The following is a 14596-nucleotide window of genomic DNA, read 5'->3' on the forward strand; positions in this document are numbered from 1 at the left end:
CTTGTAAATATGCTTGTGCCCATTCACGACCCAAAAAGAAACGGCTGGGGAAAAAAAGGAAGGCATGTGTGATCTCGCGGTCTGCTCAGAGGAGATGGTACTTACATATCCCCGTCACCGATCTCATCAACGTGTTGTCGTCACGCTCTGGCCCCGGCTGAGCAGGGTGGGCAATAAGCCAAGTAATTACTTACTTGACATGCAAGCCAAGTCAGACCCTAAGCTTGACTTAACTTGGCTTATTGCCTACCCTGCCGAGGAGGTGAAAATTTTCTTTGCTACCAGAGCATGGTGTTGTCTGTCGAGGTCATTTCGGTACTGTAATATATGTACTTGAAGAAAGCAAATTTGGTGCCGTTGGGGTGTGGTGTGGCAGTATCGTGAATCGTAATATATCCAAGGTGTGACAAGGGCTGGGTATTAGGGTTTGTCATAGTAGTTCAATTCAGCTAATAATCTTTAATAGCCTCGAAGTCCTTAGTAAAAAACAAAAAAGAAGATCTAGGAATATAAATAGATCCGAAGGATATATAGCTATTTATTACTGAACAATCCGTGCCTTATAACTTTAACGATTATTAAAACCTTTACTAACCACGAGGTATTTAATTATCTACTTTACTTCTAACTACTAACTCTCGACGTATAGGTAGATAGTAATTGGGCCGTAGTGTGGCCGGTTGGCCAGTTAACGTGTAACACAAGGAGTGTCGTCGTACCACGTCGAGTTGTTCGTATTCCAAACGCCTGTAACTCCTAAACGCCAGTACCGAACTCCTAAACACCTAGGCGGCTGTGGCTCCTAAATTCCTGCAACTCCCAAACACCTGAAACGCCGAGTACCGAAACCGGTAGGTGTCTTGTCTTCGGGTGGAAAGGTCCTCCAAAGCCAAGCGGAGTGTGACTGCTGAGTGGCCGAAACCTAGATAGCAAGCCATGTTAGTTCACATGCTGGTTGTGCAAGACTTTGAGATTGTCTGAGCAGACCGCTTGACCATGAGGCCTTATTTGATGGTGGAGTACTCGGCCAGATTTGAACTGATAACCTGCCATTCTTGGAGAGCCACAGAATGTGATAAGTGCGAGTTGGTTTAGGCCATATTTTTGAAGACTGAACACAATCGTATTGCGTCGTGTAGAATTGACAAGTGAATGTAAAAGGCGATCTTTTCTCGGCTATGGACTTGGTGAAATGATGTTGAAGGAGTGACGCGGTCGATGCGTGATACTCGAACCTCCTGCCAAAACAGAAAACCTTGGTGTTGAGATCATGGGTGAAGCAGCAGAGCGCACGATAGCTCTGCCCTAGAAAATCCATACCATTGTTTCTATCTCCAATGATTCCTGTATCACACATGTTTTTTCCTGGTACCTGCAGAGTGCAGAGGATGGATAACGTCAAAAGTCGGAGCATGTGCTCCGTGTTGGAAGTCAATGATCGGAAAGCCTCCAATAGAAAAATTACAATCATGAATTTTCGACCATCCATCTGGTGTAACGCTCTCAAAACAATCAGTCGTTGTTGTTCAAACATAGAATGGACGTCATATCGTGTGGCTTGAGGATGTTGAATGGCTGCTGATCTTGGCTCAAGGCCCAGCTGGTGTGATGAGTAGTACCCAGGTAGGTTAGCTTTTTGGTTCTTATCACAAAACTGAAAATCTGCTGGGGATGAGGGATGGTTTGGTACCGAATCCGCCTTGGAAAGCAAACTCGTGGATGGCGTAACCAAAAAAAAAAGAAAAAAAAAAAGAAAAAAAAAAGAAGAGAAAAAAAAGGGACCGCCTTGGGACTCTGGGTTGATTGGTGGCCAGGTGCAGAGAAGGGCGGGCGGTTTATGGTGCGAAAGTGCTGGACAGAGTTTAGTATGGGGTGTGGTGGGAGAAGCTGAAGTTGTAATATTCATTGTTGACATCCGAGCCTAAGTACCTGTAGTGTCAAATTGTTAATGATAGGCAAATTGGATCGTTCTTCTTCCCATCGTGCCTTCCTCTTTCAGACCGGGGTCAGGCATCCATATCTATCACCCTCAGCAGGCACGGCTCAGCAAACTGTTGCCCACCATGTCACCCACCTTCTTCAATACTCACTCAGAATGTATTTCTCACTTTGACCTTCACTCTTACCTCTCTCTGACCACTCAACTCATCATATCTCACCTCTCAGCCCTCACTCCTTACGCAAGACACTTACTTCTCAAGCTCATATTTCCTCAATCTTCACTCACTCGCAAGACTCGCAACTTACACGCATATTGTTTCACAACCAATCCGAAAATGGGCATTGTGCTAGAACAACAACATTGTTTATTCCAAAAAAAAAAAGGTGTTCGAACGTAAACACTTTTGAAACGCACTTTGAAGGGTTTTTTTTTCCTTGTATTTTTAAGATTTTACGAGCTCTTTTTGTGATTTTCGCTTTTTCTCTACAAAACACCAGTTGACACACACAATCCGACAGATATCACCCCTTCAAACAAACAGGCACTGTATGTTGTTCTACACCAAAGTTCCTGTTTCCGACTCAGTCAAGATTGATCTTGAACCTACCCTGTTGCTCGTACCGCCTCTCGCACTCCCCGCACTTCACATGCACGCGGCAATGGGAGCACTTGTGCTCGTGCCTGGAGTTGTAGCACTCGCAACCGCAGCACGTCCACACCCGTTTGCCCTGCGCCGCACCTTTGTTTTTCGTGTGCCTCTCGCCGAAGTTGTCTAGCCAGGCCTGGCCGGTGACAAAGTTCTCGAGTCGAAGCTCGCCGTCGAGCCACTCCTTTTCCTGCTCGGCGTAAGCGCGGGCATGAGAGGTTTCGTGGTCGATTCTGGCTTGTTCGAAACGAGCATTGTACCAGTTGCGGCGGGCGTGGAGCTCGGCGAGCGAAGGCCCAACGATTTTTATGGTGGTTTTGCGCGGGGACGTGGGGGTGTCGGCCGTGGTGTCCCAGGACTGTGTTGAGTTAGTACTCGGAAGGTTTTGTCGGCGTGGTGGAAGGATTCGCTCATTACCTGCTGCCAAAACTGTCCGTTTGGAAAAGCTAAGAGCAAGGAGGCTGCCGCCCTGATCGGAGTCAGGGGTAATGGTGGACTCGGAGGAGGGAGAATTGTTGGCGTTGGACGCTGGGAGGCCGTGGTGAATGACGGTAGAGCAAGAACCCCCGTGGGAGGGGTCTGACTCCTCGTCAGACAGCCACAAAGAGTTGTTGGAAGCCATGTCTAAGTCTGGCAAGATGGTGGAAGGGCGAGTTGTTAGTAGTGGTCGAAGAGTGCAGAAAAGAGTTTGAGGTACTGGGTCGAGGCGGAACTCGAAGATGTAGTCAGTTTGCTCAGCTTTCACACTCGATGTCTATCAAAATGGCGGCGGGGAAATTCTTCGTCTGACCGAAGGCGCCTTCCACTCTGCTTAAATACCTCTATTGGGGATGGGTGTAGCGTTACAAAACAAGTGTTGATATCTGAACATTGGTGTTGTTCTGTGCGCTCAGGAGCTGTTCTTCTGCGAACAATGGACAAAGAACCGACAATGTTGTTGTCACTGAAGCAGCTGTCATGTAAGCGTCCTGGATACCAACTCTTTTTTCAAACCATGCATTGTTTCCAAAAGTTAGAAATCATCACTCCAATGTTAACACTCACTTGCTAGGTCCCCTTGCCTAGGTGCAACTCATCGTGTGCACTCAAGAATTGAAACCCAGCCTTCAAACTAGCATCATGTTTTAGATATGGGAATTTGCTTTTGAAAATCAGATAGCCAATGTCTAAAAGATGTATCCTGTCTTGATGCCACCTTGAGTCGATGCAACCGTCTTACGATGGATTTCGAGTGTGTAAGAATCAACTAAAATTGCGGTCAACGGTATAACGAGCGGTAGGAGACCAGTTCGGGTTTCATTAATTAATATATACACTAGGTTTCTGGTGCGTATAGCTAGCTATTCTTTCCTCCACGAAGGGAATGTTGTCTTGACATAGCCCCTGAACCCCTGAATCCTCAAGTACCACCGGGCTGGATAAACGCTGTAATCTTTCAGATTCATATCATAATGATGCTGATAGACGAAGTCACAGTAAACAATGAACCAGAAACGAGGAAACCGGTGAGGAAGCTGGGCCAATGTCGGTTAAAATACAAGTGATGACTGCTGCCCAATGGTCCCGGCACCGGGCAAACCACCCCAAATCAAACACGGGCATGTTTAACCAAGCCAAGCCAAACAGGCAATACACATCAAACGCTTTCCATCGTGCTTACTTAACCGACGTGCATATTAGTCAGGGTAGTAAGCCGGCTATAACAGTGGTCTATTGAGCCTCATCATGCAGGTCCTTACTGAGCATAGGGGGTGGATAGTCCTGATCATAATGGGGCCCGATCTTGGCCGTTCGATAAGGGGATAGTGGAGATGAGGTCCTGGTATGAGTGCTGTGTAGAGAAACGAGAATCAATCATTGCTCTACCATTATAAGAGCAATCGGGGCACAGTGGAAACAGAAGACGCCTTCGATTCAATAAAGACTCCTGGCTTTTCCATCCGATACATTATAGGAATGCTCGTTCATTAAGAGAGAGCGAGAACCAAAGTCAAGACTGTTCTGGTGGCCTCGTCTGTTCAACAAGGAAGGTGGTTCTTGTGGGTGGATGTCTCTGTAAGCTGACGAGGAATGTTGAGTAATACTCCAGGACTGAAACTCCACTACACAACTGCGGTGAAGTAAGTGAAGTAAGACTTGGTTGTAACATCCCAAGACCTCCAAGACTGATACTCCACTCGAGGCTGGTATTCAACCCTTGGTAGCATCATCTGCTGTGGGTATCGAAATGGTCGCCGTCGGAAGTCTTCGATATCCATAAGTACCTGCCTCTGGTCAGCATGATGGGAAGATTAGAAGCATCATCCGCATCTCGACGCCAAACATTTTATCCATTTCCCCCTCCATCACAGCACCCCCCATCAAAATGGTTGCCCTCTCCCTCATCACTCTCGCCACGCTCCTGGGCTCTGCCCTGGCGAACCCTGTGCCGATCTCATCTTTTGATGTTGAGATCCCGGCCGCCAATGCTTCCGAGGTGGACAAGCGCCAGGCTGCAGAGGGAGTCTACCTTTTGAACTGCGGCCCTCCATCCAACCCGAATACATACCACCCTGTTGTTGTGAGTCTACTCCCGCCCCTGAACAATCGCGGCATCACAGAAAAGCTGACCAAGCCCTTTACCCAGTACTGCCCCAACATCTCCAACTGTGGCCGCATCCCCTCCAACAACAACCTCTGCTACGGCCCCACCAAGTGGGAGACTTCCACTGGCTCTTGCAGGTTCCCGACTGGCGTCACTTTCACCTGGAATATTGTGGCTAACGCCCAGGAGTTCCCCTACTTTGCCGTGGTTGGGTACGTAGTTTCTTTCCCAGAAAAGACTGCCAAACAGTTACTAATCCCTTGTTTCTAGGAGTGGGAACAATGGACGCCCGCGCCCTTTCACCATCCGCAAGGATAACCAGGGTGTTTTGTACAGGGATGGTCAGGGATACGACTGCAGAGCCATTTATGTTGCTGTGTAGGTTGTAGGAACTGTTTGTGGGCAGTAGGTAGATGCTTTGCTGGTTGTTGGTGAGGACTTCGTTCGTTTCTACTGGTTTTCACCAAAGTCAATATCAAAGCAAATACGTAGTTCAAATCGTGTGCTGTGCATCATGAAAAATCCAAGACACCTTTCCCACCCAAGCCTGCCAAGACACAGACCCCTGTCGCTCAGTCATCGCTTTCTCTCCGCACCTCGGCGCTCGAGTTTTATCTGATCATCTGATAAGATCATTGCTGAGCGAGCTGGCAACACCCCTCATTTCGCTCATCAACATCATTCATTATTACCGTTCCACTACATCCGGATCCTTATCATCGATCCATCTCTCCCCTCCTGTGGAAGGGAACGATGAGCCGCGCACAGCTCTGCGCACTCCCAGCGCAGCGGTTGTTGCCCGGTTTCATCCGCGCCATCGATTGCCAGGACGCGCTAGACGCCCTCGATGAAGGAACGGGCACCGGTGACCCTTTGGCAGGCCTGACACCAGAGCAACTAGAGTACATTCGACAGCTTATCATCGCCATCTATGAGGGGAGAGCGATAGCTGCGAGTTATAATGTCTTTATTGTTTGTATAATCGCGGTGCTTGCAGTGTTGCACTGGCGGGAGCAGAAGCGAGACAAGCAAAAATGGACGGCTATTCAGCAAGTTTCATCAGGAAGAACAGCAACCGAAAACAGCCAGATTGATGAATCAGGGACTTCCACGCCTTCGTCATCATCCTCGACCACCATTTTCCCTCAGACAACCCACATTAAAAGCCCCGAAGACGAAGTAGACGTTGACCTCGAACGCCTTCCCCTATTAGCCAGTTCACAGCCAGCAAAGCACTTCCAACCCAACCGTGTCACTAACAGACTCAGATCATGGCTTCTCTACCAACCCCCACCAATTCCCATCATCAACCGTGTCCTCCCCTCCATCGGCACCACCCTCTTCATTCTCTCCTGGCTTGCCCTTAACATCTTCATTCAGTTCTACCGCCTCCCGATGAAATGGTCCTTCTTCTTCATTTTCGCCGACAAAGCTGGCTTCCTCTTCATCGTCAACCTCCCCTTACTCTACCTCCTGTCAGCCAAGAACCAACCTTTACGTCGGTTGACAGGCTACAGCTATGAAGCTCTCAACATCTTCCACCGCAGAGTGGGAGAATGGATGTGCTTCGTTGCCGTTGTCCACTTCATCAGCATGCTTCTATACCAGTTCGTTATCGCAGAAGACTGGCTTCTGGCCTCGCAGTCACCAAAGGCGTACTTCACCCACCCGCTCATCTTGTTCGGCATCGGCACTTTTGTCAGCTACGAACTGTTATTCTTCACCAGCTTGGGAAGCTTCAGACAGAGATGGTATGAGCTCTTCCTCGCTTCCCATGTCATTCTCCAGGTCGCAGCACTCGGATTTCTCTGGGGACACTTTTACACCAGTCGACCCTACGTAATCATCGCTTTGGCTATTTTCCTCCTCGATAGGCTTGTGTGGAGGATGAGCATCAAGCGGGTCGCCATGGAAATGGATCTTACGGTGCTAGATGGGGAGACATACTTGGTGTCAGGTGATTGGGATGTTCTCCCTGGGGCAAATGGTGTTTTGGCAGGTTGGGAGCCGACGGATCATGTCTTCTTGACGGTGCCAGCTTTGGGTCGGAGTTATGCGTTGCAGGCGCATCCTTTCACAATCGCCTCAGCCGCGCCTGACAAGGGAGTGGAACGAGAAGAAGGGGGGAGACATGCCTGGTTCAGTCTCTTGATCAGAGCCCAGTTCGGGAACTTTCCCGGCGGATTCACGAGGCAGTTGCTCAAGCACGCCAAGACGCACAAAAGGGTAGAGGTCCAGCTGGATGGGCCCTATGGCTCGCCGCATGCGTTGAGTATGCTGAGAGCGTCCAACAATGTGATACTGGTGGCAGGAGGTAGCGGGATCGCAGTGACGTTCCCGCTTGTGTGGGCGCTTCTTCACGAAGCAGCATCTCAGACAGACTCCGAGGAAGATGAAGATAAGCAAGTGCCGTCCTCGAGTAAACAGAAGAAGGCAAGAGGGAGAAAAGTCCACATGCTCTGGGTTACGCACTCGCACTGGCACCAGAAATGGATTCCGAAGGAGCAGCTCGACGACCTCGTCGCGCTGGGTTTGGATTTGGTCGTGCCTCCCCCAACCATGGATGCAGGCAGACCGGAAGTGCATGGGATTGTGGGTCAATGGATCCAGGAGGCCGAAGGCGATTCGAGCGTGCTCGTGTCTGGTCCCGATGGCTTGAACAGAGTTGTGAGAAACGTTGTGGCCGGGGCTGTCAGACAAGGGAAGAATGTCCGGATAGCAGTGGAGAAGTTTGGGTGGTGATATTTTGGCATGTGATGGGGCATCCACGGCGTTTTCGCTTTCATTTTTTGGATACTTACAGTTTCGAGACACACATTTGGACAAGAGAGAGCATACAAAGTTGAAGAGCATTGCTTTATTGTTGGCGATAGAAGCGAGGAGTTCACAGGCTCATGACCTTTATTACAGACAAACCCTTACGAAGATCCCTCAGACGTCTTCCACTCCCCCGTATCCTTCACGCCCTGTGAAACATCCTGCACGCCCTTCTCAATACCGCCCGTGATGTTCTTGAGTCCATCGCCAATCGGCCGGCCAGTCTCTCCTGTGACAGAGTTGACAGTGTCGCCTAATCCACGACCTGCCGAGCCGACGACGCCACCTGCTGTGTTGGCGATTCCGCCGAGGGTGTTGCCGAGCGTAGAAGTGACTGTCTTGCCGGCGCCGGAGATGCCAGCTGTGATACCGCCGGCGGTCTGGTCGGCGGTCTTTTGGGTCTGGTCGGTGTTGAGGAGGTTGGACATGGTGGCGTTTTTTTTGTGGTGTGGCTTTGGTGAAACTTTGGGTTTTGGTGTTTCTTGAACTGGCTGTGATGTTCTTGCCTGGTTTGAGTGAATTGCGATTTTGGCGAGATGTTTGTGGGTGTTTGATGCGGTTGAGGGTGAGCTTGCCACGAGCGATGCTAGACTGACGTCATTCACGTCATTTTGTGTTCATCCCACCCGAGGATGGGGAGTGACTTCGTTTTTGGGCCATTGGGGTGTCAATATGAGCAGGAGTGAAGAACGCAAAAGGGTTGAACGCGGTTGACCCTCGAGCGAGCCTCTTGATAGCCGGTGTATTTGCATATACCAGGGTGAGATTCACCACCAGCTTCCTCGAGTAATACCTATTCAGACCAAGGTGAGGTCAGCTCAGGGGGTGAGGACCAGATCTCGAGGGTCCCCGTCGCACTTCTTTACAGTTCACCCTAGAGTACAAAGACCCTTTGGTACTCCCCACCGTGACCGCAGTTCCGGATATCAAAGCTAGCCCAGTCTTGCATCGCTGCAAGCCATGTACCAGTCATCCGAGATCTCACCACCAAGGTCCGCAACAGATAGCCTCACTTATACAAGATGTAAATAGGCTTTATCTTCACTAAAATATCATGCCTTAGACCAAGCAGAAGTGGTTGATGAATACCAGCCCAGCTTAGCTTTTCGATGTTTAGAATCCTCCATCTCAACACCAAAGCCAACCCCTGTCTCTCCCAACCCAATTCCCCAGAGATGTTTCTTCAATTACATCTCCAGACTCGACAACAATGATACTAAAACAGACCTCCCTTCTCCCGTCGGTCCCCCAGACCGCTTCCCACTCCCAATCCCGTCTCCCTTCCAGCCCCCCCCCCATTGGGCTCCCTCGTCTTGGGGCCCTCCTGTCGCTGCCTAGCTTGTCAGCCTACACACTCTTTACAAAACATCACCGATTCAGGTCACTCTCTTTACCACCCGTCTCGACCCCGATGGCCACCATTAAAATCCCCTGTTTGTAATTTTCTTCATTCTACTAATTACCTCTCACTCATTCAATCCGGTCGTCACCCAAAATGGTCCCCCTATCATTTGCCCTTCGAGCAGCTCTGCTCACCCTCTCCGTCGCCCTTCCCACCCTCTCCCTCCCAGCCCCCATTGCCCAACGAGACGTAGCCCTCCATCGCTCCTCCCTAGACAGCACCTGGGACGACACCGACAGCTGGGAACCCCACGCAGGATGGTTCTCCTACAACGAAGATGAAGACTACGACTGCGAAGAATACCCCGACTACGACGAGGACTGGGACGAAGACGAAAACGACGAGGGGTGTGAATGGGACGAGAACGACGAAAGCGACTGGAAAAGTGACGACGATGACGACGACGAAAGCGACTGGGAAAGTGACGACGATGACGACGACGATCCCACCTGGGAGGATTACTCCCTCACTAATCTAGTAATCCAGTGCGTTACCCCGTGTTCCCGCCACCCCCACCCCCTACCCATCCATGTTTGACATAATTGTCTCCCCCAGCTCCCCCCATCAAACCCTCCACTCCGGAATCGGCACAGTCTACACCCAAGACGGCCGCGTCGGCTCCTGCGGCACCTCCCACGACGACTCCGCCTTCGTCGTCGCCCTCGGAAACGACTGGATGCACCACCGGTACCAGGCCTCCGAGTGCGGCCGCCAGATTCAGGTCACCAACAAGGGGTCGCATCACCACGTCGGCGGCGAAGGTAACACCATCACCGTCACCGTCCAGGACACCTGCGCCAGCTGCGACGCCGGCCACGTCGACTTTAGCCATGCCGCGTGGGACGCGCTGACAGACGGGAGCCCGCCCGGGCAGGTTGATCTTGAGTGGTGAGTTTTTTTGATCTTGGTGATGATGGAATGGGGCATGCTGACAGGAATTTAGGACTTGGCTGTAAGAGTAAATGTAGAACATAAAAAAGAGGAGGACTGTGCTTACTGCTATGGATTTTGTATAAATGCATGAGCCTGAACATAGAGTAGATTCTGTGCTTGCCGCTGTTATTTGTTCCAAGCACGTTAAGATGCAATGCATTTACATTCCTGTCGACCATCAAAATCACCAAAAGAGAAGGCAAGCGGTTCTATTCCATTTGATGCCTGTGGTCTATCAATGACCATAACCTCCCCTCTTTGTCCATGTGTATAACCCAGTGCCCTTCACCAACGATGTAACCATGGAAAAAAACATCCCCTTCCCCAACGCCAATAACTCCCAAAAGAAAAAGCAAGCGTCAACCATCCCGTCAAAGACTTGTCGAAAAAAAAAAAAAAAGGGTATCTCGCTCTATCCACCCATCAATATCCTCCGCTGTATGCCACTGGCCCCCAATCGAATCTACCACAGTGAGTCAAAAGAATAAAAAAGACATCACTGCCAATCCAAACTCCCCGCCTGCCACCCCATCTTCTCATTCCTTCTCGAGGCCGTCTCCCTGCTCTCCTCCTTGGCCATGCTGGCCTTGATAATCATGCACTGCTGGCACCGCTGCGCCTTGTTCGACTTGCCCGTCCGCCCGACGTCCACCGCGCCGCAGTACTTGTGTGTGATCTCGTCGTCCCAGTTCTGCGGCTTTTGCCCCGCCACCTTGGCCTTGGAGTCGTAGGATTTGCCCATTTTGTTCTGTTTCGATCCCGCGGAAAGAGGGAGGGAGGGGGTTCTTTGTTGAGATAGGGGTTGCTATGGTGGTGGCCCCAGTAAGGAAGGCGGGTTTGGGGCTCGCTGGGCTGTTGGGAAAAGGATGATATTCGAGGAAGTCGCAGGTAGAACGATGACGATGTTTTCTTCCAGTCCACCGAGGTATGTAAATAGTCTGTGTGAGATCGTGTAGGTGTTGTTGTGAAAGCGTGGTGTTGTCGAGGAAAGGTTGTCAAAAGAAGGTCTGAATAAACAGGTGACGGCTGATAAATATAGAACCAGAAAGAGCAAAAAAATCCTTCCTTTTTTGTGCGCCCGCTCGGTGTGTGCGCCTGCCAATCTGCCCAAAAGAGCCGAGTTGTGTCTGTGTGGTTGCTCCCGGTGTGGTGTGACAAAGGCGAGCACCTGCCACGTTTATGACGTCATGCTGCTCCAAGGAAGGCACTTTCAGGGTCCGGGCCAAGCAATTCGGGGTTAGGGGTAGAGGTGACTCGATTCGCCACTGCCTGTTTCTCGGTGTCGCCGTTCGGCATGTCATGAGGCTTCAGTCCACCTGACCCATTGAGTGTGGGATGGCAGCAAGTAACAGAAATGGTTTGACGTGAACAATGGCAAAAACACGACTGTAGAGACAGTCTACTAAGCAGAATAAAAAATATGCAAAAGTTAAGGTGAATTGGGGCCACCCGGGGATTGAACCCGGGACCTCTCGCAAGCAATGCTTTAGGGTGTACCCTAAGCGAGAATCATACCACTAGACCAGCGGCCCTTTCTAATTCAATGACGCTGATTCCCAGAAATTCGTCTTATGCCGCTAGAAAGAGTCTGCAACCTGTGTAACACATCTATTGGAATGCCGTATTAGGGGAGTACTCTGAGGGATATGGAGGAAGCATGATGAAGATAGAGTAGCATCGTTTGATGAAATTCTGGCATTTGAAGAAAATGTACCTAGCATGTTAATGCAACGGTGGTTCCCCCCGAGAAGTAGTCAAGATGGTTCAAGATAACAACGCGAAAAGTCAGGCCTCTGTTCACCTTCATTTTACAACGGTGCACCAAGAGATTTGAAAACCATCACATAGCAAACTTGAACGTTGAAATGTCATCAGCCAAGTCGTATCCATTGAGAAATATTCACAAAACCCAAACTACCACTCCCAAGCTCACTCCCAACTCCCATACCGATTGAAATTCACCAAAAAGCTTCTTCCTATCAACCTCCCCATTCCCTCCCCAATCCCTCCCCAAATTCTTGTACACTGGCAGTCCACAGAACCACCTACCCTTAAAACCCCTTAGGCACGGCCACTGAGACGCTGAAGGGCGTCAAGCAAAGCCCGGCAAGTAGTCCCGGCACCGCAGGCGCCACCGGCAGCTCCAGTTCCAGCACCAGCATCAGCTCCAACGCCCGCACCAGCACCGCCAGCAGCAGCGTTATCAGGAACAAAGATGCCCCACTCGCCAACCAAGCTATCAACAGTAAGAGTAAGCTCATTCTCCTCGAGCTCAAACTCCAACTCGCCGACACCAGCACCAATGACGAATCCATTGGCCTCGGGGCAGAAGCGACCAATCTGACCAGCGCTGATATCAAGCGTGTTGTCAGCAGTAAGAATGTAGTCAATCTTCTGCAGCGTCAGCCCATCAGTGCCGCCACCAGCGATGGCGACCTTGTACGAGACTGGCTCGAGGGCCTTGAAGCCGGGGGGAGGCGCGGCAGGGGACTTGTTCTCGGTTACGATCATGGATCTGCCTTCTTGATTTTGGAATTCGACCTCGAAGACGCCGTTGGTCTAGGAGTTGTTAGTTTTGGTTCTGATAGGGTCGTCATTCGGGGGGAAGGGGGATGCTTACGCCAGCAGGGAAGAGAGTATCGGTTTTGATGTTGCCACCGCCTAGTTCGACCGCCTCGCCGAACTGGGCCTCTTGTTCAACCTCGTTCTCTTCGCCTTCTTCACCGCCTTCACCACCGCCGGCGGCGGGAGGTGGGGTAGCAGGGACAGCTGTGGCTGTTGGAGCGGCGGTGGCAGAGGCGATGGCGGAGGAAGAGACACGGGAAGCATTTCTTCCACGACGGTCAGCCGCGGAAACACCACCGTAGTTTCCACCGTTGTGAGGGGCCGGGAGGGCAGAGGCGGAGAGGGCCAGGATGGCGGAGAAGAGAGCGCAGGACAGCTTCATCTTGGAGGCTTTGTTGGGTGTGTGTTGTCTTGTTGTTTATGGAAAGAAAGAAGACGTCAAGGAATGTGATGGTAGTTGCGAAGCTCGTAAGTTTTAATGAATGAATGGACCAGCCAACCAAGAAATGAAGTTGTGAGGAAAAAGAGGAAGAAAGAAGGTCGGGTTGGGGAATGGAACAACTGCTGGTGAGGCTGATGATGAAAGGAATGTCCAAATGAAAGCCCGGTATCATGGTGGCCATACAGGCGTACTTATATTGATCCTCCCTCATGACCGAACAAGTTCCTATCGGGAAAATCTCATTAAGAGCTAAGCTGATCGAAACATCGCCAAGGGATTGACCAGATGACTTCACTGGGGAGTGGTGGTTTGGCCTGCTGTCAACTGGGTTGTAGGGGCCAGTCGTGCAAGTTCAACCGAAGAAAGGGGCGGCCGCACTGCCCGGAGGCCCGCGAATGCGGAAAGATGCATGTTGGGAAAAGGGCCAAGACTCGCTCTATATGAGCAATGGACGTTTGGCGTAACATGGAGGCACTGGAAAACGAATAAGCTTTGTCACCACTCCACATGACAGAGGTCTTGAGATGAGGCTGCCACGGTGTAATTCGCTGGTGCTGCCAAAAGCTGACCTGCAGGCAGCATGTTTAGGCTCGACTTGCCTTGGATGATGTTGCCGACCAGGGGTCGAGCTGGGGTCAACTCCACAGATCTGATACCAAGGGCGATCCACCCACACCTTTCCTCGGCGTTTTACATTGGCGCTCCTGGGCACTCCTTGGCTTTCTGAGACTCTGGTGCGGAAGAGATCCCTATCTGGGAGCGGTCAGTCAAATGAGAGTGGTGGTGGGAGAGCTTCAGTGGTCATCTGATCCGTCCGAGTTAAATTCAGCATAAGCGCCGTCTCCCTTTAAACGTGCTGCACACCCGACGTACGGGAACGCGAAGCCAAAAAAAGACCCATCGGCATCTGTTGCTCAAGAAAAAGAGGTCAGAATGAAGCAGTTACCCTCTATTAGTTGCAATGCCCCCGGAAACGCCATACATGGCCTAATAGCTGTCCAGATTAGCTAATAATGCCAATAATGCTTCGAGTACACAGCCCCATCGGTTTGAGATCACACTGGTTGATGTGGGCATCTTGGGAGACGAGAGTGGGCGAATTTGCATTACCAATGATGGCTCATATATTATCGCCATGAGATGATAATTTATGGACTGGGGGATAGTACGGGGTCGTTGACCAGCCCAACTGGCTTCGAGGCGCAAGGGAGCATGGGAATATCCGATGTGGCCTGTGCTTTGAGGGCCAAGTGTCGGAGAAAAGG

General features: G+C 50.8%; 8 protein-coding genes and 1 non-coding gene across 9 annotated transcripts; 4 read left to right on the top strand and 5 right to left on the bottom strand.

Moving 5' to 3' along the window:
- Positions 1–2523: 2523 nt before the first annotated feature.
- On the bottom strand, positions 2524–3210 carry QC762_115495 (uncharacterized protein; the record flags this gene model as incomplete). The annotated part of the gene is made up of 1 exon (XM_062885967.1): positions 2524–3210. The coding sequence occupies one exon, from the start codon at positions 3208–3210 to the stop codon at positions 2524–2526; it is 687 nt and encodes a 228-aa protein (XP_062748995.1).
- A 1697-nt stretch (positions 3211–4907) lies between these two features.
- QC762_115500 (uncharacterized protein) lies at positions 4908–5716 on the top strand. Its single transcript, XM_062885968.1, has 3 exons — positions 4908–5148; positions 5215–5384; positions 5443–5716. The coding sequence occupies exons 1-3, from the start codon at positions 4954–4956 to the stop codon at positions 5552–5554; spliced, it is 477 nt and encodes a 158-aa protein (XP_062748996.1). The 5' UTR covers positions 4908–4953; the 3' UTR covers positions 5555–5716.
- Positions 5717–5925: 209 nt separating this feature from the next.
- Positions 5926–7914, top strand: QC762_115510 (uncharacterized protein; the record flags this gene model as incomplete). The annotated part of the gene is made up of 1 exon (XM_062885969.1): positions 5926–7914. One exon carries the CDS (start codon positions 5926–5928, stop codon positions 7912–7914), a length of 1989 nt encoding a protein of 662 aa, XP_062748997.1.
- Positions 7915–8090: 176 nt separating this feature from the next.
- On the bottom strand, positions 8091–8417 carry QC762_115520 (uncharacterized protein; the record flags this gene model as incomplete). The annotated part of the gene is made up of 1 exon (XM_062885970.1): positions 8091–8417. The coding sequence occupies one exon, from the start codon at positions 8415–8417 to the stop codon at positions 8091–8093; it is 327 nt and encodes a 108-aa protein (XP_062748998.1).
- A 1067-nt stretch (positions 8418–9484) lies between these two features.
- QC762_115525 (uncharacterized protein) lies at positions 9485–10283 on the top strand (the record flags this gene model as incomplete). Its single annotated transcript, XM_062885971.1, has 3 exons — positions 9485–9771; positions 9808–9876; positions 9947–10283. The coding sequence occupies 3 exons, from the start codon at positions 9485–9487 to the stop codon at positions 10281–10283; spliced, it is 693 nt and encodes a 230-aa protein (XP_062748999.1).
- Positions 10284–10820: 537 nt separating this feature from the next.
- Positions 10821–11066, bottom strand: QC762_115530 (uncharacterized protein; the record flags this gene model as incomplete). Its single annotated transcript, XM_062885972.1, has 1 exon — positions 10821–11066. The coding sequence occupies one exon, from the start codon at positions 11064–11066 to the stop codon at positions 10821–10823; it is 246 nt and encodes an 81-aa protein (XP_062749000.1).
- Positions 11067–11765: 699 nt separating this feature from the next.
- On the top strand, positions 11766–11856 carry QC762_0014780. Its single transcript has one exon. It is a non-coding gene; the product is annotated as a tRNA-Pro (tRNA).
- A 529-nt stretch (positions 11857–12385) lies between these two features.
- QC762_115540 (uncharacterized protein) lies at positions 12386–13271 on the bottom strand (the record flags this gene model as incomplete). The annotated part of the gene is made up of 2 exons (XM_062885973.1): positions 12386–12883; positions 12945–13271. The coding sequence occupies 2 exons, from the start codon at positions 13269–13271 to the stop codon at positions 12386–12388; spliced, it is 825 nt and encodes a 274-aa protein (XP_062749001.1).
- A 351-nt stretch (positions 13272–13622) lies between these two features.
- On the bottom strand, positions 13623–14311 carry QC762_115545 (uncharacterized protein; the record flags this gene model as incomplete). The annotated part of the gene is made up of 3 exons (XM_062885974.1): positions 13623–13805; positions 13927–14084; positions 14278–14311. The coding sequence occupies 3 exons, from the start codon at positions 14309–14311 to the stop codon at positions 13623–13625; spliced, it is 375 nt and encodes a 124-aa protein (XP_062749002.1).
- Positions 14312–14596: the final 285 nt, after the last annotated feature.

Source organism: Podospora pseudocomata (genome assembly GCF_035222375.1).
Source record: "Podospora pseudocomata strain CBS 415.72m chromosome 1 map unlocalized CBS415.72m_1, whole genome shotgun sequence".
NCBI classification, from domain to species: Eukaryota; Fungi; Ascomycota; class Sordariomycetes; order Sordariales; family Podosporaceae; genus Podospora; species Podospora pseudocomata.

What these genes read in the sequence shown, in the direction of transcription:
- QC762_115500 (XM_062885968.1), top strand. Translation starts at nt 4,954, where the DNA reads ATGGTTGCCCTCTCCCTCATCACTCTCGCCACGCTCCTGGGCTCTGCC. An exon ending in ATACATACCACCCTGTTGTT is followed by an intron (nt 5,149 to 5,214) that starts GTGAGTCTACTC and finishes CCCTTTACCCAG; the next exon opens with TACTGCCCCAACATCTCCAA. An exon ending in CCCTACTTTGCCGTGGTTGG is followed by an intron (nt 5,385 to 5,442) that starts GTACGTAGTTTC and finishes CCTTGTTTCTAG; the next exon opens with GAGTGGGAACAATGGACGCC.